Raw genomic sequence first — 26,813 nt, 5'->3', positions numbered from 1 at the left:
TGTTTTTGATCCAGCTCTAAATTCGGTCAACATCCTTTCAGCCTGACATGCTGAGTCTGAAACAGTAACATGTTCACTAATGTGCCGTCAGGTGTGCAGTGGGAAATTAACCTATTTTACTTAATTGGTACAATAATTATTATGTTTTTACCGGTACTGTAACTAATTTGTCTTAATTCATCTATGCCAGAAAAGTATAGCGATGGGCAGAATAAATAAAAACCTAGAGTTATATAAGTGAACAAATATATTATTGTGTCAGCGCATGCATTGTGTTGGTCTGGCAGCACAACCACTACATTAACTTAGTGCAGTCAGTGTGTGTCTGTGTGTGTTTGTGTGTGCGTGCAAGTGTAATGTGGCAAACTTCATTGTGCGCGATACAGAGTGTAGAGAAGTGTAAAACCACGGCCATGTAGAGACCGTAGAGACACAAATGACATGCCGTCATGTAAATTAGATAAACAACTTAAGGCCATTTAGTTTGTGTACGGTAATAAAATAGGATTTGGACCTGCTCTATAGGAAAGGTACATGACTAAGTGTGGGATTTTTTTTTGAATGTAAATTCTGTGCCGTGGCTCAATAATGGTATAATGTATTGTTAGGAACTGTATTAAAGGTACTGAAATGTACTGGCTGTGTATTCGCCTCTTTAATTCACCAGGGTTTATTTTGTAAACTCAACCCAAATACTGCTGTAAACATCTGTGCTTCTGCTCGGCCAGGCACCATGTTTGCACCATGACAAAAGAAAGAAGCCGAATGTTTTTTATTTGAATCATATTATTTGTATGTTGTACAGACTTTTATTTGTGTTCTAACATCTATATAATGATGTTTTGAAGCATTTCCTTCCATTTAACATTTCAAATTGATATGAATGAATTACATGGCAAATAACTGTTCATCTGTGAGTAATGCTCTCTTCTATCATTCATGTTGTACAGCAGTAATGGAGCGATATAAAACCTAGTGTTATTTTCTGATTTTAATAAAGAAAAACACATTTTTTATATAAAACATACAGCTTTTATCTCACCAACTTTCTATCCTTTGGAGCCCCTTTATGTAATTTGCTATTATTGTCCCTGCATGCTATTTAGTTCTAAGAAGCAGGTTGCAACAAGGTATTTAATGGAGGCAGTGTGGCCGCTCTTTTCATTTTTTTGACCCTGGGTGAACAATGAGGATTATCAACATGCAGCATGATACTGAGTGTGAGCCATTAGATCTTATCTGGAGCCCTTTGATTTGCAACTGAGCATGCTTGCAATGGTGCACATTTTTGCTAGAACCACAAGATTTGTTGTGTGGTCCTCCTGATATTTCACAGGTCTTCTCACAGACATGAACCACAATGGTTTCTTAGCACACGCACAGACATTGCACAGGCTGCCTCTAGCAACAGCAAATAATAATGGTGATTATAACATAGTTTGTATGTTATTAGTCTTTTGTTACTGCTGCCTGGTGTGCACTGATCTCTCAGCCACTGCAATATTATCATACTAAGAGAAACCCAGTGTTTATCTCTAGGCATATTAGCAGCACCACTATTCTTGACTGTAAAATACTCACATATCCGACTGCGGCCTAAACTAAATGGCTATTGAACTTTCCCTGTGAAGATATAAACTGTAACAACAAGATACCAAAAGTACATTTAGCTACACTGAGTGGACCCAGAGCAGCCTTTTATTAAAGCTGGGTCTAATCAGTCTCAGATTTTTAGCACTTCCAGTCATCAAGTGCGCTTGCATTCATAAAAGGGATTTTCTGGCTGACATGAATCACTGTTACTTATGACTCATTGAGCAGTGAACAAACTCTATCGGCTTTGAAGAAAGAGATCACAATGCAATCTGAATGACAATTACAGTCTGGCAACATAATTATTTCGAGTGGGGCACAGAAATGATGTGAACACTGCAATAACAGTAATTATAAATATTCTCATTATGTCATTCTACTAAACTCTGAAGAGCCTTATTGCTCGTGACTAGAGGCCCTTTAACAAAACAGTTTCTAATGTTTCACGATGCACGATTATCAGGTTACGCTTCCTGCTCTATATTGAGGTATGATCTGTGAATTGGACTTCTTGTGAACACCTAAACATACTTTTCTCCATGAGTGGGTTAGTCATACGTCAGAAGGGCCCTGATAATCATGTCTGTAAGTGGAACTGAAAACCACGGCAAATTGTAAGTTCTGAGAAATGCTTTTACACGGTGACACTAAAATACTTGTCCTGCAGTAGCTGAAGGATAACTCAGTTGGCATTAAGCGATTTCCTTTCATGGAAAAAACTGCATGCTTTTGACGTATTTTTGTTAAAGCATGTGTGGCAATATTTAATAAGCAAACAAATTAAAACAGGATCACAAACATTTACAAAGAAAAAACTGAGGCCTGATCAATGGCTTTCACCGATCAACAATAATGATGTTTAGACTAGCAGGTCAGATGATCTCCTTATGCTTAGGAGAATATGACATGAGAAATGTAGCCAACATGGCCTGTGTGTAAGGGAAGAGGACTTGTTGTTGAAAGAGCTAGATCCCAGAAGATTATCATTGATGTAGGCACGTTGTTGTTAAATTCAGCCAAATCACACAATCAGAGCTGAAGGTTATAAGCTTTAAAGCTGTAAAGATACTTGTGGTGACAAGTATCTTTACAGCTTTTGATATTTCCCACAGAAGCAGCTGTCTGCATGTAGGGAAACCCTCCATGATAACATCACATCTTCTTTGCTTTATATAACACTTAGGCTCAGCCTTGGACCCTGCATGAAAATGTTCTGTCTTTAAAGCTTATAACCTTCAGCTCTGATTGTGTGATTTGGCTGAATTGAACAACAACGTGCCTACATCAATGATAATCTTCTGGGGTCTAGCTCTTTCAACAACAAGTCCTCTTCCCTTACACACAGGCCATGTTGGCTACATTTCTCATACATCCTGTCCATTATATAGGTGGCTACGAACGAACTTATAACAGTCAAGTATTTGACATGAGTGTGCCCTTGCACAAAATATTCTCTTCAAATGTCTCTCAGTGATGTGAAAACCATGCCCAAGTTAATAATACATCCACAACAATAGGTGGCACCAAATATGTGTAAAAGAAGTGCATCCCTTGATTAATGTGACTAAAGCACCCCACCCCTCTAATCTTACAGTGCCAGGGGACTGCACGGTGAGGGACTGTCCTGAACAAAACAGTTCTAAAATCAGGCAAGTGAGCCAGCAAGTGAGGAGATGTTATGATGCAAACACCCCCCACCCCACAATTGGCATCTGATCTAAGGGACAAGCTGCTGTCTTCTGGATCTGATGGGCAGTTGGAAAACACATGTTTTTTTTTACTGTGACTGCATAAAAAAGGTTAAGGTGTTTATTACACTTCTGTGTCCTGCTATCATCATATATTCATGACATTATGGCAATGTCTTTGTAATTGAGGACAATATCAAATCTAAAATTCTATTAAACTGCTGTGTGCATTGTCCACTTAGTGAGCACTCTTGTCACTATTGATCTGATTCTTCCATTAGGAAACTTTAATAATTACCTTACCTTATCTTCCCAATGCTTTCTCTTTAAGTCTACTTGAAGGATAAATCCCAGCATGCCAGGGGAGCAGACTGTGATTGGCTACATGCAGTAAGAAGAGTGCAGTATGTTAACCTCTATTGATGACAACCAACTACTTGTAGCTTTAAATGAATGTACTTAAATCTCAGACACACAGCTACATCTGTCTACATCATCACTGCAGGACCTCCTCTCTTATCTGTCTCAGCGGGAGGCTGTTGATTGTGAATCAAATCTACTAATGACAGCATACAGCCACAATTGCTTTGACTCTGTCCTGGCTTGTTTAGGAGAAACAAGGAGTCAGTTTGCACAAATGAAGCACCAAGCTTACAGGGCTCTGTTTCTGATCATCCTCCTTACAACAGCCACTCAACATTCAGACACGTTCTTGTGCGTCACCTCCTTATCAGTCTGCCCCTCTGTCCCTTTTACAAACATTTGTGTCCACAGAAGGAGGACAGTTCAACACATCTGCTGCAATAATCCAGACACAAATGTGTTCTTTTGGAAGGGAACATAAAAATGCTGATCACTCACAACCTCTATTATTATAAGAGCACCACTGTTTCTCTGCTTTTCACAATATGAATCACAGTTTTGTGCCTGGTTTATCCAAGATGAACAGTGAAGTTAGTGCAATTTTAAAATTCCATTGGCAGGATGAACTGTTTTGTATATAGTCAGGCTTAAATTTCAGATGAGCCGATAACACCTTCACCAGCTGTGATTTTTCTAAACTCAAATACAACATATCAAAAAAACTCATCTCGTACAGGGAAAAGGTCCAAAAACTAGTTGTAGAACAGAATGTTGTTTATTCTTTTCTCCGCCACTAATCATGATGCCACAGATTTACTAACAGTATAAGTACAGTACAGTACAGTAACTGTATTTGTATCTCTTTAAACTAGAGCTCTATCCATTGCTATTATAATGCTGTATGTCCTACACACTATTGATAAATCAAATTTTGATGATGTTTCAATCACCCGGGTCCAGAACCAAACTGTTACTTTAACTACTGTCACCATGATGTGTTGCGCTGTCATCAAACATCTTTGTGACTCAGACATTACAGAACAGCGTAAGGAACAATTAGATGAGTCTTACCTGATTTATGTTTGTCCAGAATTAGATGTAGCTGAATAGCACCATCCAGAACTTTCCTTGAAACAAAGATGTTTACCGAACTGTGGCCGACAGCGCGGTTTGTTTTTAGCATTTAGCCGAGCACAGGTTAGGGCTGTTAGCTCCTCCGGCCTCCTGACATCAACAGGAGCAGAGTCCCGGTCTCCACAGCAGGCAGAGGTCATGTAGCTCATCCAGCAGTTCATCATAAAGGTGCTTGCTGGCTCATTTCTACACCATACATCTGCACCTGTCGCACTGATGCTTCTTCTTCCTCGGTTGTTGGCCTGAGGGCACACTACAGGCCGCACTGACTCACTGGTACACCACGTGTTAAAAAATGGTATTACAGCATAGTAGCCTGCGGCCTGCGGCTGACGGATAGCTTACTAACTTATATAGATGTCTGAGCCAAATGGCATAAAAGATTCATTCGTTCAAATTAAAGTTTTTTAAAGTTTTTCAATATAAAACATGTTTAAATAAATTATATATATAATGACCTTATATTATCACACATGTTTCATATTTATAAGCATTTTAAAAAGTCAGTGTTTTATTCTATATTAATGTTTAACTTTGGACACTTTATTGTAGCAACACAGCTTTTGATTTTAACTATTTGTGAGCCAAATGCAATGTGAACTGCTGTATTTGAATAAAGTGCACCTATCTCTCTTTATCTAGGACTATCTATCTATCGTGAGTAGAATTCTCCTTTAGTCAATTATATTCTTGCATCTTAGCAGATGTTAATGCAGTGAGTAGTTCCCACGGAGACTTCAGCTGTCAGTCGACTTTATTGCAAGTAGTCCTATAATAAATAGCCATTACCGTCAGTCTGACTATTATTGATCCTCTGGCTGTATACGTACCGACTTATTGACGACATAAACTACGGGTACATCCGTAATGGCCAGTGACAGAGAGTGGGTGTCTACAGCAACGGTCATTTGTGTGAGAGGCGCGCTCCTCCACAGGCGCACAGAACAAGCTCCGCGCTGGATATCAGTCTGCGCCTGGAAACTGAGATCTACACGCGGTAGGTGCGCTGCTTTGTCTCCTTTCCCCATGGAAACTTAATTAATCCTAACGAAGAGTCAGTACATCAAATATTTTATTCAAGATTTCTTAAGTTACTTGATTACGCTTCATTTAAGATTTTTAATTGTTTAGGACACAGTCACAGCACATGTCCACGGCAGCCTAAAGACGGATAATTCTCGAGCTCAACTGTAAACATGTCATAGTCAGTACACAGATTCACTCTGCATGACAGAAGGTGTTAAATATACAAGCATATAAAATATTCTTTTACAAAGCTGAGGAGAAAAAAAAAGAGAAAGAAATGTAGCATGTCTTTTTTGGTACATTTTATAGTCTTCTATTTTCTCTTTCATAGCAGTAGCCTGCTGTATATAGGCTGCATCATATTTTGCTGCTGCGCCAGCAGTGTTGTCAAACCAGAATTCACTGGTAAAGAAACAATATGATTAACTGCTATCTGAAAAAACAGTATTTCTTCTATAGGAATCTGTGGAAGAAATCTTTGACATATTCATATTTTTGGCTGTGACATGAAGGTTTTATCCCACAGCAGGTTTGAATAGTACAGAATCAGAATATCCTATTTTTCTCTGCATACTGGAGTTATTATTCCACCTGCTAGTGGTGTGTGTGTAGCCACATGCTATGTAGTCATGCTGTTGTCATAATGCATCATTTAAATATCCTCATGTGAGTTAAAAACTGAACCAATGCTCCGGTCACCAGCTCCTGTTTTAGGATTTATACTAATTATGTTGAAGTTCTATTGAAATAACTAAAGCACAGCCGGTTCAAGGTGATGTCTGCCATACAGACATTGGTAAGGTTTATGTTATGTGCAATTGCAGCCATGACCCTGAGACAAACACTTCCCTGAAGTGGTTTCAGTTGAGGGAAGTGTTGCTGTATTCTAATAAAAGGAGGTTCCAGCACATTGACTTCTGGTTTTTAAGCACCGGATGAAAGTTTTCTGACAAAAAGCAGAATAACAATGGGACAAAAGAACTAGCTCATAAAGCAGCTCAGCTTATCTACACTGAAACAGGATTATAATAAAAGAAAAAATTCTACTGACAATTAATTGAACTAACTGTATTCATGTGCCTACAGTAGTGTGCAATTTATATCATTCATCAGTCATTCCACAGGTTCTAATCTGAGAAGGATATTTCACTGTGCATGCATGCCGTTCAATAGATGAACTGTAATTTACAGTGGTCACGATTTCACGCTGCAGGTTGACGCCATCCTTTTGGGATGGAGGACGCAGGCAGCGGCTGGACAGCTGAGCTCAGCTCCCCATGTGTGACGATGCATGATGTGAATGGCAATGACACTGGTCAGGTGTTTGAGTTGGCACTGCATAATGGTTCGTCGTCGTCCTCCTCCTCCTCAACCAAGCGCAGCCCCCAGTTTGTGGGTGTGGAGCTGCTGCAGTCTTTCAAGCTGCTCATCATCCCCTGCTACACTCTGGTGGCTCTAGTGGGCGTCTTTGGCAACTATCTGCTCCTGTATGTCATCTGCCGCACACGCAAGATGCACAATGTCACCAACTTTTTCATTGGAAACCTGGCTTTCTCTGACATGCTGATGTGCGCCACATGTGTCCCCTTCACGCTGGCCTATGCCTTCAACCCCCATGGCTGGGTCTTTGGCCGTTTCATGTGCTACCTGGTGTACCTGATTCAGCCAGTGACAGTGTACGTGTCCGTTTTCACCCTCACAGCCATTGGAGTGGACAGGTAAGACTGTGGACAGATTCTTGATTGTCCTGCATGACATGAAGTGAATCATCAGATCAACACAAAAAACAATTTGCATGCAGTTTTAATCAATCTTGCCAACAATCTACACCTAAATATAGAATTTCATTCTGCACAATACTCCTGGCGGTAAATGTCACCCTCTCCTCAAAAAGAAGATTGTGGCGGCAGAAGCAAATGTACCAAGATTTGAACTTTGAATATAAATTTACATGGAGATTGCAGAAAGACTACACAGTAGTTTCCAGCAGATAATTATAATAACCGAACTACATTTTTCTGTAATAGTCCTAACCTTGATTTCTGTGAAAAGTAACTGATATTCAGTAGCTCTAACATTTCATGAGCACCAGCTTTCTTTCTGTGGGGAATTCAGTTTCTTCAGTTTTCTACAGCAATAAAAAGTTTATCTAAGTGTAGCGCCATAAGACACAAAATACCGACCGGAAAAAAATTATAGGGATAAAAGATGACTTATCAGAGCATGTTTACCCCTTGCTCAGCAGCCATCTGTTTTCCTTGGAGGCAGTGGCAGAGCTGAAGCTCGGATATATTTGTGACGTTATATTTGTTTGGTTGTCCGTGCAGCATGATGGATGCCTGATGTTATTCTTTGACTGTAACGCCTTTGCTCCGCGTCTTCACAGATATTATGCCACGGTGCACCCTCTGAAAAAGCGCCTCTCGGTCTTGGCGTGCGCCTACCTTCTGTCTGGGATCTGGCTGCTTTCCTGCGGTCTGGTTGCTCCGGCTGTGGCTCACACCTACCACGTAGAGTTCAAGAATGAAGGCTTCGCCATCTGTGAAGAGTTCTGGATGGGCCAGGAGAAGGAGCGGCTGGCTTACGCATACAGCACCCTCCTCATCACCTACGTCCTGCCTCTTTCGGCGCTCTCTATCTCCTACCTGTGCATCTCTGTCAAGCTGCGGAACTGTGTCGTACCTGGCCACCACACCCAGAGCCAAGCGGAGGCACAGCGCATGCGCAAACGCAAGACCTTCCGGCTGGTGAGCCTGGTGGTGGCAGCGTTTGGTATCTGCTGGATGCCCATCAGCGTATTCAACGTCCTGCGTGATATTGACATTAATCTGATTGATAAGCGGTACTTTCTGCTCATTCAGCTGCTCTGTCACCTGTGTGCGATGGTCTCGTCCTGCTGTAACCCTTTCCTCTATGCCTGGCTGCACGACCGCTTCCGCGCTGAGCTACGCAAAATGTTCACGTGTCGCCGTCGCATCGGGATTTCTGCCAACAACTGCGCCACAGCTAGCGTGGTGTTGTGAAGCTCTTAGTGATATCTAACAGAATCGATAGAACTCCTGTGTCAGTGTGGTGATTCTGCTTCACGCATTAGGTTATAGCCATTTATATTTTTACCCTGTTGTTTAAAAGCAGAGCTTTTCTTTACTGGCTTCCCCTGTGAAACCCCTGCGCCTACATTACCCACAATCCTCTTAGGAAACAGCAGGAAATCTCAGCTGGAATCCCCCTCACAGGTGGCTCTCTGACTCCTGTAAAGCTGTGTATAGTAGGCCTATAGTCCCTTGTAGTTTTTTGTTTGTTTCTCAGACATGGTGTTTGTATGCAGAAAATACAGCATAATGCAGTGACTAACAACATCTTGGTTTTCTGGCTTGTTTTAGAAAGTGGTTAAGCTGGGTGTGATGTCATTCCCACAGGAAGTGTGTTTTGCTACTATAGCGACTAATGTAGTCTTGCATGCGGAGATAAATACCACCTAAATGGCACTACATTCTGCTTCACTTTCTCACAGTTGTTCGTACTGGTTTGCCTGCCAACCCTATGATTACTAAATAACCACCTCTACCACTTGAGCCACAGCCATCCAGAGGACTGTAGGTTCCGGTCTTAACTCTTATCCCCACCTGGATGTGTTATTTCATCCAGGCTTGCAGCCATCGTAGGACTGAATCCAATGACACAGCAGCGGCACAAAGGTTATATGTGAGAAGAATATGTCAAATCCACACAGATGCAATCAGTCAGCCTTTTGTAAATCTGTTCTTGAAATGTCACACATAATGTAATTTTATTGTAAAGATCCTGTATGATATATCATGTCTTAGTGTTTCAAAACAGCAAACTGTGTTCTGTCAGTTACAATAAATAATTCTGAACATATCTAATTCACCAATGTGTTTGCATTTGCATTTTTAAGGATTAAGGCCACATAATGTATTATTTGGAGATTTAAAGATAAAATTCTATTTTGTGTAGAGCAATCATTTTTCATTATGTCACATTTACATCTGTATGACATCCTGTTATTATGGTACCTAAGAAAAAAGGGATTTAGTAAATGATAAACATCTTCAACTGCTTTGTTAGTAGGGCTGAGAGCCGGTTGTGTACAATAAAACATGTACTGTATGTTTCCATGGTTACACTTGTTTTTCATCTTTTAACAGCCTCTAATTCAAGTGATACAAGTGGAAAACCACTAATCACATCCGGTACAGACAAAAACAGATCTATATGTCATCAATGATGCAGACTGGAAAAAAATATGCAAGCTGGTGATAGAACTAGTGTCTTTATTTCAATAAAACCATATTGTTCACCACAGTTTTCTTTAAGACATCAAGTGTAGTATTGTTTTTATGTCAGACAAAGACTCCATACATTATACTGTGCATTCTTTGAGTCTCATTCCAGACAAACGAAGGGGTAGCTAACAACTGTTCATCCAGCAAACCATGCACAGTTATTAAAAAAGGCTTGAAGGCACAGGTCTGTACATTCTAAGGATTAATATTTTTGTAATTTCTGCCAAGACATCAAACAATTAGAGAAGGCATTCATTAATGTAGCTCCATACAAATTCAGTCAAGGCTGGTTACTATTGAAACAGTCTGTCGCTGTTACCCTGGTGATTAGCTTTTGATTATCTCTTAATTTTTAATTTCATAAATAAACACCAACATCACAGTGATCGCACATATAGTTTTAGAAGAGCTGGATTCTGTACCATAACTTGCATAATACATACGTTATATAGCAGCTGCTTGCTTTTAGTTATTGCTGGTTCTCTAAGTAACACCTCTTCAAAGCTACAATAGGCACATGTGTTTTATAAGGACTGACATTTAAAAGTAATAAGTACAAAATGGCAGACCGAAAAAACAAACATGCAGGAAAAATACAAGTAAAAAATATAAGATTTTAGTGGTGGCATGAGGAAACATACAATAGTGTGAAATGGCTGTATTAGGTTATGTGTCATTCAATCATGAGCCCAGTGTAGACTAAAAAGGCAAGAGAAGAAAAAAAGACAATCCTCTCTGCATTATTATATCAAATAAAGCTCAACTAAGATTTCATCAAGTATAGTATATAAATCAAAAATCTTTAATATATATTTAAAAGTTTTTAAAGCAAATTGCAGTACCTTAGTGTCAAAACAAATACATTCATATATAAAGATTTCTTGCTAATAAACATTATTACTTCAGAGACAATATTCCAGCACTCAGATACATCTTTGACTCTGAAACGTAAAAAGTGCATAATGCTCCAAGTCCTTCATAGAGATCCTGTCTCCCAGTATACATAGACAACACGACTTAACTCTTTTGTTCCTCTCAAACTGGCTTGGCCGCGTCAATGGCATGCAGGATGCTTGGTTTCTCCTCTATAACGCGGACCAGCAGGTTGTCTATGTATTCCTCCAACTCAACGATCTTGGCGTCCTTCTTGGACAAGTCGGCTTGCTGCTTCACCACCAGTGTGATTAACTCTTCCTGTGTCAGCTGTGTGTAAGGTCCACTTTCCATTGTGTCTGCCACCTGCGGGCAATGAGGAGACAAGAATACAATATATGCAGTCTAATTAAAACCTACTGACTGATTTATGTAGGGCATATCGAGCTGTTAAGAGCTTGTTGGTGGACCTTTTCATAGTTTTTTTGTCATTTCATGTGAGCTTGAAACTGGCTTTTGTTAAAGAAATAATTAAAGTACTGGGAATTAACTACAAAAAAAATACATGTAAATAAAAATGTATAATGTTGATTATGTGGAAAAGTCCAATTGATTTCTGAGGAGTTTCGTGTCAAATTTTTTAGATTCCAGTTATTTATGGTTACACAACAGTACCTTAATCTTCCCTGCTGAGCTGTCCCATACTTTTGTCTCTTTCACAGCAGGAGTGTTGATGGGATACTGAATCTCAGCTGTGCTCATTGGCTTCACAGGATGAGGCCTGTAAAAAAAGTGCGCACATTACTGAGACATGAAAACTTACTGCAAGCAAGTGGAGCAATAATTACACACACATCACAAAAAACAATAGAGAACCGTTACATAGCAGGAGCAAAAGATCACATGATTTGACGGAGCAATTTCTCATCTTCCAAAATACAACATTCGGGTATAAAGTCACAGAAAATAGGTGCCAAGAAATCAAAGCTTTCAAAACAGTCACACCAGAGATACGCAACTTATTTGCTTTTCCACTATACAACAGCACCATTTGGAATATGTAAATCAAGATAGATAGTCCAGAAATGCAGACTCTGAAAAAAAGCCTGTTCAATCTCACCTGCGCAAGTTTAAGGCTAGCCCACCTCCATTGCTATTCTGAGTACTGACAGGATGAGCCTCAGAGGGTGAGACCCATGCTCGCAATAGTGTCTTTCCCCCAGACAACCCTACTGCCTGAGATGCTGGTTCCTCCAAAACTACCGGAAGGGGCTCTGAGGAAGCCAAAGCTGATGTTACAAGAAAGGGTTCGGCCCCGAATGGATCCACTGGTGCATTAAAATTGCTTTGTTTTTTCACATCAGCTTGAGGCTGCAGTGTCACAGTTCCTTCTTTACACACTGGTTCTTGTTGAGACATGAAAGTCCTTTTATCTGTAGTGGGTGTAAGTATCTTTTTTCCTCTCCGTGAATTGTTTCTATGAAAAGCTGGACTGACTTGCTTGGAATCATCATCCTTGCTTGAATCACTGCCATTCAAACAAGTAAAGGGATCTGTTGTTTTTTCCTGACCAAAAATGTTATTAAGGTCATCTGGTGTCAATCCAGGATCTTCAGGTTTCAACTCTTTCTGTAAATTCCCAGTAAAAAGGTCATCGTCTTTGTTCTGCTTCGGCTGAGCCCATGGATCTTCAGGAAGAAGCTCTGTGCTGGGGAATGGGTCAAACTCTGCATAGTTCTCCTTTTCCTCCCTGCTTCTAATACTTGAGCTAGACAGTGATTGAACGTTACTGTTTACAGCAGACTCTTCTTGCTGTGTTGGTTCTTTTCCACTAACCCTTAGTCTGGGTTTAGCTGTGGGTGCCTCTTTTTTCATAGCAACTTTATTTTGATCATCTGATGGAGTTGTATCCCTGTCTATTTGACTGGGTGGTCTGGGTGTAGGCGTTGTTGAGGGTGAGGGGTGCAGCACCTTTCTTGCTCCATCACTGGATGTTGCTCTGCTTGAGGTGTCATTTTTTACAGATGCTGGGGCTACAGGTGAATTGGGCCTCATGAGAGATTGGGGAGTGAGGTTCTGGGTTAGTTTCTGACTGGAATCTACAACTGATTGAGGGACTGGGGATGCCACTGGTTTTGGAGGAGCTGGGGCTGCAACCTTTTTAGTTGACGCAGGTTTGGTATCCCGAGTGTGAGTCTGATGATGTGTCATAGCAGGACTCTCCTGTGAGATAGATGGCCTAGGACTTGGTTCACGTTCTTCCGGGCCATCCACACTCATCTCTGGACCAAGTAACACAGGTGTGTCCCTGTGTCTCTGATTGACCTCAGCGATTATATGATCCCATCTTGTGTGCCCTTGCACTCCATGTCTCTTCTGAGGAAAGAGAGTTTCATAATCAGGAAGTGGGAGAGACATTTTTTTGCCTTGCTGTGATCCATCCACCTCTATGTACGCAGGGTTGTTAAACTGCCTGACAGAACCATGACTTGCTCCAGTTTGGGGCTCATGTGCAGGATACATAGGTGGCATGGGGGCTCTTCTCTTCTGATCCGCCATAGTTGGTGAAGATCCCACAGATGACAAATTCTCTGTGCTGCCACGAGAAGAACCAGTCAGTCTGAGGCTTGGAGGAGCGAGGGATAAGTGGAGGCTGGAGAAATTATCAGGGGACTCAGACGGGACACTAGAGAGGGCCAACTCAGAGTTGGCTGGGGAAGGACACAGCTGACTGGGGGTTTGGTAGTCAGCAGGTTCAGGGGATTGAGCCAATCTGCCAAGGAGTGAAAAACAAAGGCCTCTAGGTCAGTGTGACAACAAGTCACTTCCACCAATACAGCCCATCACCCAATTAAGATGCATATCACAGGTCAACAAGCTTAAACAGATCTATGTCACAGCTGTTACTAAACAACTATTACAACTATGCTGCAAAGTATGATAAAATCTTGGTCATGAAGTACTGCGTTACCATCCACCCCTTTAACAAAGCGACTGGTCTTAACATGTCTTGTGGTTCTATTTATAGAAGGGAAATTTTTGAGATTGAGAAATGACTGTACACTACTGTAAGATTATCCTAGATCATACTAGAAAAACCAACACTGCATAAAATCTAAACCTATAATATCCCAAAAAATGACTCTGTAAACATTCTTGAAAAGAACTACTGCAAAAGGCATTGTTAATAAGGACAGTCTTACCATTCTGAGTCAAATATACCAATGTCAGTCTGATCAAGTCCACCAACAATTAAAAACCAATTTAAAAACAAAATCCATTCACTTAGGAATTCCACAAAGAAAGTAACACTCTGGCTCAGTCACTCCTTGTGAGCCCTGCTCAGTCCACAACTTGTTTAACAACACCTTCACTAACCCAAGCCACACCCACATTCTCAACTGTACAAAGAACAAACTGGTCCAACAGGTCCATCAACTCTTGAATGGAATTCAGAGTTTTCGTAATTCAAGGCGGTCAAAAGGTTGCGTCATTGTGGACAGAAAGAGGACAAAAAGTTGGTTTCTTAAGTTTCAGTGCTGACAGGCATGGTGTACAGCAAAGCTAACAATGAGGAACACATCTGATGCATTAATAGATGTAGAGATGACACAGAAAGGACAAAACAACCTTTTTGCTTTGCAGTGTATGTTATGTATGGTTATGTATGAGTATTCTTTCAGTAACAGATGCTGTCAAGTGTGGCAGTGTGTGGAGGTTTAATTGCAAGAGTATGGAATATAATGTTGGATTTCCAATATGCATAATAGCGAAACTTTTGGAATTGTGTAATGCAAATGAGAGGAAGGCCTACCTGGGTTTGACTGCAGACACTTTCGCAGAGCGGTTCAGGAAGACCATGGCAGAGGGGATTTGTGAGTTGCGAGTGGACTTCTGCTGATCATCTGAGGTTTCATTGCTGCTAAGTGGAGGATCTGAGCTGAGGGGAATGTCTTCAAATGGGTTGGTGGAATGGTGAGGGATTGGTTGAATGGGATTGCTTGCAGGGGCTGGGGTGGGTAGCTGCTCTTCTTCCTTTTTCTCCTCCTTCTTTCTGATCATTCCAAACAGTGTTGACAACCTGTCACTCATAGAGGCCTCCTCTTGACGTTTCTGCTCTTCCACTTTACGGCGCTCCTCCTCCATCTTCTGATTTTCTGCTGCTTCCAGCATTCTGCGTTCTTCCTCTTGTTTTTTTCTCTCTTCCTCCTCCCGCTGTTTCTTTCTCCTCGTTTCATCCTCAAGGAGTCGTCTCTTCCTCTCCTGTTCTTCTTGGTGTCTACGTTCCTCTTGCTCCTGCAGTCTCTTGGCCTCTGCTCTATATTTTTCCTCTTCCATCCTCTTTGCTTCTGCTATGCGCCTTTCTTCTGCCTGCCTTTTTTCCTCCTCCTCTTGATGGTGCTGTTGCTCCATTAAAGCTTTATCTGTCACTTCATGCCGGTAGGAGGGTATAGGTGCACTTTTAAAGACATCTGCTGAGAGATCAGGAGTGTGTTTGTGGACATCTTCCACAGAGCCTTGGCCTGAGCTGTTCAGACTCAGGGTTGAGCCACTCTTAGTCTCTGCGTCCTCTGTGTACACGTGGCTACCATTGATACACAGGTTGTTTATGTCACTATTGCTTTGCTTGGAGCGGCTGAGAAGAGAGAAAGGACCCTGTGACACCCTGCTGTCAGAGCTGCCTGTTCGCTTGTGTCCAAGGAATTTGAATTTCTTTTTACCTGTGGGAGGAGAAACAGTGGAGCATGATGTCACTGTTGAAATGCAAAACACCATTATATAACTCTCACTGTGCAACACAAGAAAGTCGGAACTGCCAGCATACAGTCAACAAACAGTAAAGAGTACAGAAAGGCTGTAGTACCTTCAGGAGAATCCATGTTGAGGCCAGATGAGCGGCTGCCACTGAGAGATGAATTCTTTTCAGGGAGCGTACCCAGTGTTGACATGGACTGAGAGATGTTACGCTGCAAATTTGTTTTGGGGACAAAGAGACTTTTGAGTTTTGACTTCTTTTTTGCTCCTGGAGAACTCTGAAGTGACTGTGCATCAGCCTCTCCCTCACTATCTGTAAGGACATGGCTGCTAACAGAGGGAACTATAGCTGATGCAGAGTCAGAGAAGCTGTCCTTTTTCTTCCCACGAACTTTGTCTTTCAGTTTGGAGATGCGGGAGCGTGGTTTGTCCTGCATTGAAAGGTCAAACATGCTAGCTGACATGTTGTTCCTCATGAACAGGATATCTAGAAGCACTTCCCCTCTTGCCTTGTCCTCTTTCCCAGTCTTGTCCACCAATTTGAACCATCTGAAAATAACAGAAACAAGTGATTAAAACGTTTTTGAAAGACCACAGATTTTTTCTTCAGAATTAATGATGGACCCTTTTATGTTAACACTTACTGCATGACAGCAAAATTCATCCTATCAGGTAGTTATGCCTCTCAATCGTGCATGGAAACACAACAAGACATGATACAAAAACTTATATTGCAATGAGTGCATTTTTCTTGTTTCAGAAGCTTCCAATTTTATTGGGAATTTCTGAGGAAAAAAAGCCTCTTGTTTTTTTATTATACAAACAGTGCATTAGGCAGCCAAAAAATGAACACTTAGCAAATTAGAAAAAAAATCAAGTTGCTAAGTAAAAATGCAGTAATTACATTATTGCCATGTAAACAAAGCAATGTAGGGTATCACCTCAGATGTGGTTACATGCCAAAGATGATGTGATCATAAAACAATGAACAGCTCAAATAATTAGTTAGTTATAATGCATTAAATATAAGGCTCAGTTAGATCAGAGCCTGATAGGTGCTGTTAACTAATGCATAGCTTGCTCCAGTTCCTGTTGGGACTACCATGCCAACCATAGATAAAGCCTGACAATTACAGCTTTGTTCAGGCTCCCTCTCGTGTCCTCTCTGTTGTACAGGATCAGCACTTCTTGTCTGCAAAGGAAAGGTAAGAGTGTTCTGGAGAGCCTTGTGTAAAGGCTAGCCAAAAAAAGCAATTAGTGCCATTAAATACGATTGCTTTCTGCCTGTATGATTCAAGCCTTGCTATTATTAGACGTACTAATACTGTAGCAGAAGTGACTAAGCTTTTCCTCTTTTTAACCGTTTTGTTCACAGCAACATGGTGGTCAAATATTTTCTATTGTTAGAGCTAATACTGAGTTCATGGAGATTCTGCTGTTGCAGGATTCACTTCAGTGTCATGTAGCAGACATCTAAAACAGCTCTTGGGGATAACAGTCAGGAAACCAGCATGGGAGTGAACCAACATTCCTCAGACACTTTCGAACATGCAGGGAGGTGCTGTGCAGGACATGATGTTACTAAGATGACACAGAGTCTAATTCAAACATACCTCATCTCCCAGCCTAAACCGAGAATGCCAAGTCAAACAACCGCTAACTAAGTCACACCACAAAGACAGAGATAACACTTTCTCAAGCCATTAAAGTGGGTGTTTGGCTTTGTTCACCATCGTTCTTGTCTACAACAATTGTAGCAGGGTGTGCACTTTGCAAAGACACCAAGCATTGTATTATAAGGCTTTCAATGTGTCCAAATTCAGTATTGTTTGCAAAGAAGTACAGAGCTGTTCCCCTGGCACTTACTGGTCCTGCTGGACAGGTTCCCGCTGTTAACCGTTGTGGGAACCTTTCTTTCATATGTAATGATTAACAACAGAACCTGTGTTTATCCTGGGAGTGCAGGAGGAGTAAACATAGTACAATATAGACCGCAGGAACTCTACACCACTGTTGTGTGTACATACATGATAGTGCCACTATGCTGCTTCAGGTATACAAAATAAATAATGTGACTCACCTGTAAATGATCCTCTGTCATGACCTACCTATTGTTTGTGTAGTAAAAGTACATAAAAATGTAGGAAATTTGCACATTTTGAATGCACAAAATTGTAAAGAAGAGTGGCAAAGATAACGATAACTTGCTTTTTTTATTATTACTTGTGATTGAAAAATCCCACTCAGTGCCAAAGAGAAATATGTGGCCCTAACACCTCATTTCATCTCAAAAACACTCTTTTGTACTACAGACTAATGCAGGGTTCTCTTTCAGCTTGGAAAACAAAGTCCTCAATGACACACCCTGTATCAGCACAACAGGGAAGCAAGATAGTAATGTAACACCACACACTTCAAGGCAAACACAGCAACATCCAACACCCAGTGTCAGCATACTGGATGAGACTGAGGGAGGAAAGCCATGAAGGAATTCAGATATGAAACGGAAACCAAAGAAAGTGAACTTTGCTACGAACATTTAAAAATGTACTGAGCAAACATAAGATAACATTTGAGATACGCTGGTACAATAACCAAGTAATTGAGGTCACCCCAGCACCATATCAAGGCTGCCGTTGAGTGATACCTGAGAACTCACTCAAAGGTCACTTCAAAATTCAAGACCACACTGGGAAGGGCTCACCAGTGTAAAATGATGTCTGTACAAAACCAGCTTTATTTTTACATTTTCTTATATAAGAGGGTGTGTATATCGTAACTCTGAACTAAAGCAATATGCTATTTTAAATCCTCCCAAGTTACACCCATCCTACGTCAAAACCACAGATGTCAGCCTGATCCACGTAACACATCTGGGTGTGAACAGATATATTGTAGGCTAAGCTAGTAAACAGCCTCGAGAAATGTGCAGAATCAACAGCCATCAAAGTGAGAAGATTAGTTCCAGATAGGCCAGTCATTATACAGGCAGGTTGTGCTGGCTTCACTTCACACCCTCACAACACAGACATACATAACATGAGGAAGAAGAGTCTGTTTTCCCATCAGCTTAATGTTTCTCCTAACAGACACTAATAGCTGAGGGGCAGGAGAGAGAGGCCAGCTGCATGCTTATGGTCACAAATGCATTATAGATAAAGTGTAAAGGTGTCATGACAAGACTGAATTATTCATTTGTAAATTCATTTGTCTATCAGGCCTGCAATCCATACCCAATTTAATGTAAAATGTATAAGTAAACCAAATGACTAAGGATTACTGCTGAGTAAACCTTCACTGCTTTTTTTAAAGACATCAACCATATTTAACTACTGCTGTTTTGAAAGTAAAATGTTTCATTCTTTGGGTAAAATTCAACAATCAGGTAAACATTCGGGAAACCACAAAAATGTTAACACTTTCAGAAAATGGAGAAGTTGGCAATAACAAGAAAAAATGGCACTACAAAATACAAAAGTGCAGGCTAAACATCCAGTGATTGTTTTTAAAGATTATATGTATCATTAAAATTACTGAATGTATATATTATATTTGAAAAAGCAGCCACAGTAAAACTGGGGCTAGTTTGGTTGTAGTGCTTCAGAGAATAAATAAAAAATACATGTACATAACTTTAAAAAAAATAAGTATTATCAGTTAATGCAGGGACATGTAGTGGGGATTACATGATCCTACTGAACTATTTGTTAACTATTTGTCTGTCTTATTTGTAAGAATATGTTGTGTACATTACATAGGAACTATATAGTTTCTGGGTGATGCTGCCATGTAACTTACCTGACATGTACTTTACTAAGTTTACAGAGGTTAACACTTTATTTGAACTACTGTTACTACAGAAAATATCCTTAAACGAAAAGTAAATGCCTAAAACAGGAACATTAGGAACATGCTCTCTATCACACTGATCACTTACTCTGTTTTTTTGCGGGACTTGTTGTCATGGAGATTCAGCAGGTTTATGACAGCCTGGCCCAAGAACTTGTCGAGCCCCACTTGAGCTCGGTGCATTACTATGATATATAGCGTACAGCGCTCAGCATTTCCCGGGTGGAAGAGCGGCAGGTCAAACGAAGCCTCTTCTTTCCACACAGGAGCGACACATTTCTCTGCCACGGAGGTAGAAAACTTGTCCTTGGCCACCTGGATGATTGCATAGGCGTCGTTGGTGCCATTTTTGCCCTTAACACGCAGGTTCCGTGCCTGATGCACCGTTACCTGGACACTCGTAGGGAACCACTGCTGGCTCTGGTCAGCCAGAGACATCGCGAAAGTCCGGTAAGCTTAATCAAAAGTTAATCTTTTAAAAGAACTTCAAACGTCGCACTGTTAGTTAACCTTTTCCCGAACTCGGTTTTTCACCTTCGGCGTCCTCTGTGGTTCTTGGTTTTGGTTACCTAGCTTGCCTCCAGTTCAGGAAGCTCCGTTTGATGTCGTAATACTTCCCCCTCCTCTTCGTAATACTACACCTAAGCCTTTAATAACATTTGAGGTTTAGTCAACACTTGGTTAGCAAACTAACCACTAATAGTAGCCTGACTAACCCGACCAGGACATGACTGCTGTATGACTAATTCCTCAAGGAGCATAAACACTATTCTCTTGTTTTGCCAGCGCTAAGTTCTGCTGCAGTTCACTTCCCTGATGTTATGAGTCCCCACCCATACTCTACATACAGCGGCCTGATTGGCTAATAATGCTGTCATTTTCGGGAAGTCGGTCAGTGATTGGACAGCGGAGGAGGAGGGCTATGACACATACAGACCGTTAACCAGCACTATCAGCTTCTGATCAGGGATCAGTCTACCGTCGCCACAGTCTGGAGGGCTTGGATAGGTCAGACATCAACACTGAATCAGGTCCAGCGATGCTAATTTAGCCAATACATTACACAAGCTGTCAGGGGAAATATTTATAATATTCTCTATTGTTTAAAAAAATCTCATTAAAGACTGATTAAGGTTTGGACATAACGTCTTATTTTTTCTTAAGTAAAACTTAAAAACCCAACAACTACTAACTAATAAGATGATGTCAGATAGACCTTAATATGAATCTGTGAAGTGTCCTAAACAGTAGAAATTTAATCATGTTTCGATTTTCTTTTTGGTATTTTTTTTCCATTATGACTCACAGTCTCTGCCCAAGGGTGACCAAACTGCTTCTACTGGACATAGAATACACAATAGTGTGAATAAATTGACTAATGATGTTATGAGTATCATGTGCTCCAGAAGACAATGGAAGAAACCATGACAATGAGCTGCACAGTAGAAATATTACTTCCCGTTAATGTAATTTCCTAAATTGGACCTAAATCAAACTGATTTGTAAAATAGAAGTACGGTTTAAAGGCCTTTTTTTCTACTCATAGAAGAAGGAAGGCTGCTGTATGAAATGTAAAACACATTATTAAACTATAGTTTACTGTTAACAGCTGCACACTAATCTGCAAGGCTAAAACAGTTTTAACCTGCAAGACAATTGGCATACTTCTCTGCTCTCCAGGAGGGGGCAGTCATTTAAGCACTTAATCTGCCATACTTTAGTTTTTCTGAATATTTCAGAAAATTTCAGAAAATTTTGAAAATTATCATTATTCAAGCTGATGGGTGTGCATATAAATTAAAAAAAAGAAACTTTTTTTTTAAAATCAAAACTGCCGCATAGTGTTTTTAATTCACTCAGATTTTGTACAGTCACACACGTCCAAATTCTCTCCTATTGTGTTTGCACACACACACACACACACACACACACACGCACACCCACAGAGGACATGCACAAATGGCACATACAAATGCATACATGAACAGGCACAAACAATTACTTGAAGCAAACATAAGGGTGAAAGGTTGTCCACAGATTAAATGCATGTAGCTGTACTTTGGAAATGGAGCGTCTTGTATTCCATTTCATGCTATAGTTGATATGCATAGAAAAATCACAACTAAAACCATAAAGCTTTCATTAGACATCCAAAAATCAACATCATATGCCAACTTTGGAGCTATCTTAAACATTTTTTTTGTAAAGTGAATAAAATAAATGCGTATCTTATGTTTGAAAAAACCTGCCTTATTATTTTTTAACCATTTCACAGCAAACTTTTATAATGCTACGGAGGCAGAAGTACCAGTTTAGGGTCCTGGATGCCTTCATGATGTTATATCTTAAATTATATAATTATTAAGAGACCATTAAAACATAACCCAGCAATTTAAGAGTTCATCAAGGTCATGCATAGATGTTCACATGTAAGCCTATTTACACTGTGGTTTCACTTTTCCACAAACCGCTCTTCATTCCCACAGAGCTCTGGGATTGGTCTGTGCCGCTCATGTCCTGCTCAAGCTCCAGCACTGAGTTTTTCAGGGTGCCGTTTGGGGCAGCGGCCCCTGGCACCGTGGTGGTGACACTGTTCAAAGGGAAGGAGGAGCGCTTTGTTTCTCGCTCTGCAGATGCTGCCAGTTTCAAATTGTCTCTGCTGGCGCATCGTCTCTGTGCGCTGTGCATAGCCGCTCTGCTGGCTGCGGAGGGGAGCAGGGGAAAGGGTTTACGGCTCCCGCTGCTGCCCCCGTCACTGCCCTCCGAGGGGCTGGTGGCTATAGACTCTCCCACCTTTTGCTTCCCATTTGTCAGAGGGCTGGCCTGGTTCTCTGAGAGACTGTGGTGGATGCTGCCATTCTCACTCGTGGCCTGTTTGTGAACGCCATGTGAAGAACTGAGATGCTCTAAACCAGGGGGCCCTAAAGCTCCAAGACTGCCCCCACCGCCAGCAGTCCTTAGAGCTTTGAGGCGATAGTGACCCCTGCCCTCACCCCGATGATAATACTGACTACTCCCTTGTTTAGTTCTGCTACTCACTTTCCGTCTCTGGGGATGCACTGGAGCTGCAGAGTTAATGGAGGGCAGGATATTGTTTGTTGGTTTGGTGATGTTGTCAGTACTGGTGCTGGTGTTGTTGCCTGTAGGAACACGTGAAGTGTTGTTTGGGTTGTCTTGTGTCACCTGCAATAAATTGGTAAGCTTGCAGGGGCCAGGGCCCACACTGCTGATCCCACTAGGAGTGGACGATGACCTAACTGATGAGGAGTTGTGAGAGTCACCAGGTGGATGGCAGTTGATGAAAAGCTGAGATCCCTGCTCTGAAGTCTGCACTCCACTCCCAGTAGTGCAGGTGTGTGTGAAAGTAGACATTGGATGTGAGCGCTGGTAGCCTGGGCAGCAAGCCAGCCATGATGCCTGCACATCCAGACGACGGAAGCAGTGGTGCACCACCAGAAACAGCCCCAAAGCTGTTGCAGTGATTCCATAAAGACAGCTGAACAACAAGCTAGTGTGGCCTGTTAGCCACACTGCCATGGCTCCACAACACCACAGAACCACAAACAGGAAGTGGGTGGCCACCAGCACGGAGAACTGTGTCTTCAGCGAGTACTGATCTTCATGAGGCACAACAGGGTTTATAGGTCCCACCACTGAGTCTGTGGAGAGCAGGCTGGTACTTCCTGCCAGTGCAGGGTGACTTTCAGTCACAGGAGAGGAGAGGGTGGTTCCTGTGCATTCTTTGGTCACACGGTGCCTCAGGCGAAATACAGTACACAGGAAATAGATCCAGGTCACCAACACAACTAGGCCAGCAGGGACAAAGAAAGACCCCAGACTGGAGCGCCAGACCAGCCAGCAGCTGCAACAGGCAGAAAAGAGGGAGGAAAATCAGTTTAACACAAGGACATCTTTGTTTAGTCAACATATCACACAGAATCACCCACTTCAGCAACAAACAAAACAAGACAAAGTCAAGGATAATAAGAGGAGCACTTACTACGGGCTGTTATCTCCGTAGTTGTTGACATTGACAGCTGCAGTAATCCCACAAATGATAAGAGGTACTCCATCAGCTATCAAATAGAATCTTAAATAAAAAAGAAAAATATATCAAACACAGCAGCTGCAATTTTTTTTAATAAAAAGCAGTTCTTGTCTGTAGCACAGGATGCTGTATGACCTTTTAGCTGCTATAATGTTTTTTACGTGTGTATAATGCTGTCATGTCTTTCTAACTGTCTAGCTCTGAACAGATATGTGTGATCCTTTGCTCTCTTTGTGGGGAGAGTGTTACAAGGGTCAATATGGACTCCAGAAGCCTGTGATTTATTGCAGCCATGTTGCCGAGTGGGCAACAAAGGCGTGGCTGGAGGTCCAGGGAGGTCAGGGGCACAGAGTGCAATTGCAGCATCAAGATCACAGAGGCAAGGCAAGCAGCAGGAGAATAGAAGAGAATATTGGAAAAGACAAGTGCACCCCTTCAATCCCCATACTCAGATTTATGACAACTCCTACTGCTTCTGTTATGTTGGTCCCCTACCCCTGCTCTGAGTTCATTTTGACTTTTTTGCATCACAGCAATACTCTGTTGGTCCCCTGAAGGTTTCCTAAAAACAGAGGGACTATGGTTGTTGGACACAATGACTGTCTTTATGGTGCACAGTCTGGGTGGCCATGCATAAGAACTACAGCATCTGTCTAAAACATAAACCATATTGACAGCAAACAATAATCGCATGGTTCATGAAGTGACTCAAGGTGAATTTCGACTTGTTTACTGACCTGAGCATGGGTCGCTGAGTAGGTGGAGCAAGGGGCTCTCCCTCCGGCTGCCGGGGCATTCTCCACACAGCCTCTTTGTAAATGACCCGGGCACTGACTCCAATCCACAGCAGTGTCGACAGTGAGGAGTAGTGCAGGGCAATGCCCACCTGTTATGTACAGAAGTCAGATTAGACATTGAGTTTATTCACTCTTACTAAACATGAAAATGAGCAGAGGCTGTGTTAAGAAAAAACTTACCGCTTGACAAACCACTGGATAGCTGGTCAAGCTTATGCCACCTGCGTAGATTGCTGTTGTCATGGCAATGTGGAAGCAGGTATTCAGCAATGTGTGCCAACTTTTTCTTGATATGTGAATTGAGCTGTAGGAGCGCAGAGTCAACTTATTAGAAAATGAAGCAGAAGACAGTGAAAAGTTGCAGTTTTACACTTGAGGACCTGTGGTGTAGTATATGTGTGATGATGATGGTGAAGAGGCAAAGCAGGAGCATTGCAGTGCAGGCATAGACCACAGGGTGGAGCACCGTGACAGAGTTGGGTGTGGAGTTTGGGAAGTCAGGCACCTCCTAGAAAGAAATGAGTGAAATGGAAGTCTTGTTCAAATAACTTCCCAAATGAACAAATGTTTGCGTATTTCTGAATGTCTTACCTGCAGCACGGCGTAGTTGCTAAGCACAGAGCAGCGCATGGTGGAGGTGCTGCTGTCACTGTGGACCAGCTGACAGCCCTCCTGGCTCCAGCTGCCCTGCTGCTCCATCCCCTTTAGGCTCCACTGTACTGCCAGAGCATCAGTACCAGGAGACAAGTGGCGGAGTGACACCCAGATGGGCTCAGAGTAGTTCCACATGCTGCAACCATCTATCACAGATGAGAAGGAACTTTGATAAAGCTTGTATATGAATACCAGTATGTTCATAAGTATTTATATATTTAGTCAGTTTTTGGTACCTGATGCAAAAAAAAGGATGATAAGTAATTTACACAAATAGTAATGATACTTTATTTTATATAAACTTGAACGTATTTTAATCATAACTCATCAGTTATGGAAAGTTTAAAAACAATCCATAGATGCTGTTGGGCTTGGCTTACCCAGGCCTACAAAGAGGACAGGAGTGTTGACACTGCGTCTGCGGGAGTGTTCAGCAGTGTTGTTTGAGTTGCCAGACAGAGGAAAGAAGCTGCCAGTGCGGAAGGCTACAAACTGCAGTTTACAGTCTGCAGTAGCATCAGGCGGAAACAAAGTAGCCGGAAGAGTCACTGAGGCCAGGGCTACAGAATTCTGGAGAAAAAAATTACACCCATTAAATCAAATGTCAATATATAATTGCCCATGAATCACAAAAGGAAAAGGGAATTACCTTCAGAGGAAAATTGTTGAGAGAGGTATTATGAGAGCCAGTGCTGCAGCGAAAATGAAGCTGTTGTTCATGAGTTGACTCTGACATTTCCATTCCCAGGCTGCCTGTTGACATGTCACGACGCTGATAGGCAGTGCAGGTTATACCAGTGAAGTGGGCAGGTCGAATAAGATGGGCTTCCATCACAATGTTCTTAGACACCTGTGCATTTCAACAGTCAAAGGTGTCCATCAAAGGTGTCAAAAACATGTTATTACTTTAATAACAAAGCTTCTGATGCACTGCATATATAAAACAAAACCAAGGCTGCTAGAACCCACCATGGAGAAGTCTTGAGCATGACTGTGCAGCTGAGGCCAGGCCAAAGTCTCCAGAGAGTAAACTATGGAGCTGCAGGCTCTCTTCTCTCTCTGGGCCAGAGCAAGGATCTGATCATCCACCTGCATCAGGTTGCTGCCCATCTCAACCATCACCTCCGACAACTGGACGAAAAACACATACATATTTAGGACTGTAACATCAAGAGAAAACATGACATACCTGTAGGCAGCCTTACCTCTCGCAGCTGTCTGACGTACTCCATAAACTTCTCCATAATTTGCGCCACATACATCACATCTACTGAGTCTGTGAAACCTGCAGCCTCCAGAGTGTATGTGCGCACTTGATGAGCCACAGTGACAGCATTGGATGCATTGATAGGCCTCTGAAATGAGCAATAATACTGATTATAACACTAAGTCTATATACTGAACAGGAAGTATGTAGTGTGACACTGACAGCCATACTGACCAGGATGAAAGTATGCAGGACACGCGTGATGCCATTGGTGTAGTGACAGTTTGAGTAGTCACCCTCGTGCCACTTTCCTGAGCGGTCGCAGTACCGAGAGGCTTTTTTCTGCTCCATACCCCCGTCGACAGACAGGGAAGGATAACGAAGCTGCAGGCAATACTGGTGGGAGGTGATGCCTGCCAGAGTTCTTGGCCACCTATGGATTTAAATTATAGAATAGCGTGAGTGCTGAGTCTTGGTTATGTAATAATTTCCATAATACGATGTAAAATATCCTTATAA

At 41.7% G+C, this 26,813-nt stretch overlaps 3 protein-coding genes across 5 annotated transcripts in view; 1 reads left to right on the top strand and 2 right to left on the bottom strand.

The window, feature by feature from the left end:
• The first annotated feature begins 7,037 nt into the window (after positions 1-7,037).
• prlhr2a (prolactin releasing hormone receptor 2a) lies at positions 7,038-8,827 on the top strand. Its single transcript, XM_028414592.1, has 2 exons — positions 7,038-7,522; positions 8,191-8,827. The coding sequence occupies exons 1-2, from the start codon at positions 7,038-7,040 to the stop codon at positions 8,825-8,827; spliced, it is 1,122 nt and encodes a 373-aa protein (XP_028270393.1).
• Positions 8,828-10,079: 1,252 nt separating this feature from the next.
• rab11fip1a (RAB11 family interacting protein 1 (class I) a) lies at positions 10,080-20,412 on the bottom strand. 3 transcript variants are annotated; one of them, XM_028414171.1, is made up of 6 exons: positions 19,677-20,412; positions 15,849-16,288; positions 14,799-15,705; positions 12,105-13,757; positions 11,660-11,765; positions 10,080-11,350 (listed from the first exon to the last, which is right to left on the bottom strand). In XM_028414171.1, exons 1-6 carry the CDS (start codon positions 20,024-20,026, stop codon positions 11,147-11,149), a joined length of 3,660 nt encoding a protein of 1,219 aa, XP_028269972.1. In that variant the 5' UTR covers positions 20,027-20,412; the 3' UTR covers positions 10,080-11,146. The 3 variants fall into 3 exon arrangements, with proteins under 3 accessions (XP_028269972.1, XP_028269973.1, XP_028269974.1); XM_028414172.1 differs by lacking the exon at positions 12,105-13,757; XM_028414173.1 differs by lacking the exons at positions 14,799-15,705; positions 15,849-16,288; positions 19,677-20,412 and adding an exon at positions 14,188-14,553.
• A 995-nt stretch (positions 20,413-21,407) lies between these two features.
• The window catches only part of adgra2 (adhesion G protein-coupled receptor A2), a 30,950-nt gene continuing 25,544 nt past the window's right edge, over positions 21,408-26,813 (bottom strand). The window contains exons 9-19 of the mRNA XM_028414862.1: positions 26,529-26,727; positions 26,293-26,442; positions 26,057-26,218; positions 25,737-25,937; positions 25,468-25,657; positions 25,025-25,233; positions 24,814-24,941; positions 24,614-24,737; positions 24,374-24,522; positions 23,589-23,678; positions 21,408-23,450 (exon numbers count right to left, since the gene is read on the bottom strand). Coding sequence (XP_028270663.1) covers positions 22,028-23,450; positions 23,589-23,678; positions 24,374-24,522; positions 24,614-24,737; positions 24,814-24,941; positions 25,025-25,233; positions 25,468-25,657; positions 25,737-25,937; positions 26,057-26,218; positions 26,293-26,442; positions 26,529-26,727 — 3,025 coding nt within the window. The 3' untranslated portion in view covers positions 21,408-22,027. The remainder of the gene's footprint in view (positions 23,451-23,588; positions 23,679-24,373; positions 24,523-24,613; positions 24,738-24,813; positions 24,942-25,024; positions 25,234-25,467; positions 25,658-25,736; positions 25,938-26,056; positions 26,219-26,292; positions 26,443-26,528; positions 26,728-26,813) is intronic.

This window comes from Parambassis ranga, chromosome 9, assembly GCF_900634625.1.
Source record: "Parambassis ranga chromosome 9, fParRan2.1, whole genome shotgun sequence".
Classification (NCBI taxonomy): domain Eukaryota; kingdom Metazoa; phylum Chordata; class Actinopteri; family Ambassidae; genus Parambassis; species Parambassis ranga.
This window is presented reverse-complemented; position numbering and strand designations above follow the sequence as displayed.